This window comes from Trypanosoma grayi (genome assembly GCF_000691245.1).
Source record: "Trypanosoma grayi strain ANR4 Tgr_1300_V1, whole genome shotgun sequence".
Lineage (NCBI taxonomy): Eukaryota > Euglenozoa > Kinetoplastea > Trypanosomatida > Trypanosomatidae > Trypanosoma > Trypanosoma grayi.
The window spans coordinates 1-1,462 of NW_008826919.1; the positions used below are offsets into that span (position 1 = coordinate 1).

The 1,462-nt window shown below is 57.8% G+C and overlaps 1 protein-coding gene across 1 annotated transcript; it reads left to right on the forward strand.

Moving 5' to 3' along the window:
• Positions 1-649: 649 nt before the first annotated feature.
• Positions 650-1,048, forward strand: DQ04_13001000 (hypothetical protein; the record flags this gene model as incomplete). The annotated part of the gene is made up of 1 exon (XM_009316864.1): positions 650-1,048. The coding sequence occupies one exon, from the start codon at positions 650-652 to the stop codon at positions 1,046-1,048; it is 399 nt and encodes a 132-aa protein (XP_009315139.1).
• Positions 1,049-1,462: the final 414 nt, after the last annotated feature.

The window sequence follows — 1,462 nt, forward strand, 5'->3', positions numbered from 1 at the left end:
CGGTGCCGCACCTCACAACGCCGGAGCTCGAGCGGCTGCGCGTGGAGACGGACCAGCTGGAGGACGAGCGCCTCGCCATACGCAAGGAGCTCGGGCTGACGGACCTGGGCGACATTCGCGAGGGGCGCGGCCCAATCGACAAGCCGGGCGCACGCGAGCCGTTTCAGCCGCCGCCGGTGTCGTCCCGGTGGCGACCAAAGTGCTGGGAGGAGGCGTGGGGCACGGGCGCCGGAAACAAGTGGTAGCGCCGCCGCACCAGCGACAGCAGCAAACAGCAACTGCACGGCGCATGGCATGCACAGATATATATATATATATATNAGGGGGAGAGGGGCAAGAAAGCAAAGAAGCAAAAACAAAAACAAAATGGGCGTTTCCTCAGTGGGTGGGGGTGAGACGATAGCGTAGGAGAGGATCTGCTGCCTTTACCGCATTTCCCCTTGCTGCTTTTCTGCTGCATATGCTGCTGCTTCTGCTCCTGCTGTGGCTTTGGCTTGTGCGTCTTCTTTCACCTATTGCCTCGCTGCGTTTTTTTTCTTTTTGGTGTGCGTTTGGTGCCTATGGCCTCTTGCACACATACATTCGTGTGCCTGCGGATGAAGGGCTAGACAGTTGACGGGCGGGGCGGGGAGCAACGTCTCCACTTCACATGGACCTGCTGCGGCGGTACTCGCTGGAGTACACCGGCGACGAGGATTTTGCGTTTTACTTCATAGTCGTGCAGCTCCCAACGTTGCTGCTCACTGCGGGGCTTTGCATATGGATGCACTCTTCGTATCAGAAGTTTCTCCACCACGGGGCAAATGCGCAGAGAGGAGCGAGGCGGGCAGCAAGGACGATGAAGGAGAGTGACCGAGGCAAGGCAACAGAGGTGATAAGAAAGAGAGGTGCCTATGCCACCACCATCACCATCAGCAGCAGCAGCAGCAGCAGTGATACTGATAGTGATAGCGACGACTGCAGCACTCTTTATGAAGATTTGCCCAGGGTTTCACTAGAGGAACTCTGCAGGCAGTCAGAATCAATCACCAAGGCGGAGGACCGATGAGGAGCGATGTCTGCACGCTCTCTTTTGATGTGTTGTGTGTGTGGGTGTGTGTGTGTGTCTGTGTTGCGACTTTGAAATACTTAAGACGGCGTTCCTGCGGCATTGCGGCAGTACGCCACGTTCTGTGGTGTGCGGGTTGCGAGCGCTATGCACCCACACGCTCCTGTTTCCCCTGCAGGTGCGATGCGCTGCCCCTCTCGCTTCCACAACCTGCTCCCATTCCTCCTCTGCTCTTCCCTCATTTTCTCTGGCACTGTGGTGCGGGGCAGACCAAGCCGATACAGCGAAGAGAACCATGCAGATAACGTCGGCAGTGATGCAGAGCCCTCGCTCTCTCGCCATGTGTCTTCTCTTTCTCCTCCTCCTGCTGCTGACCGCGGAGAGTGCGCCCATTACAGCAGCAGCAGCAGCAGC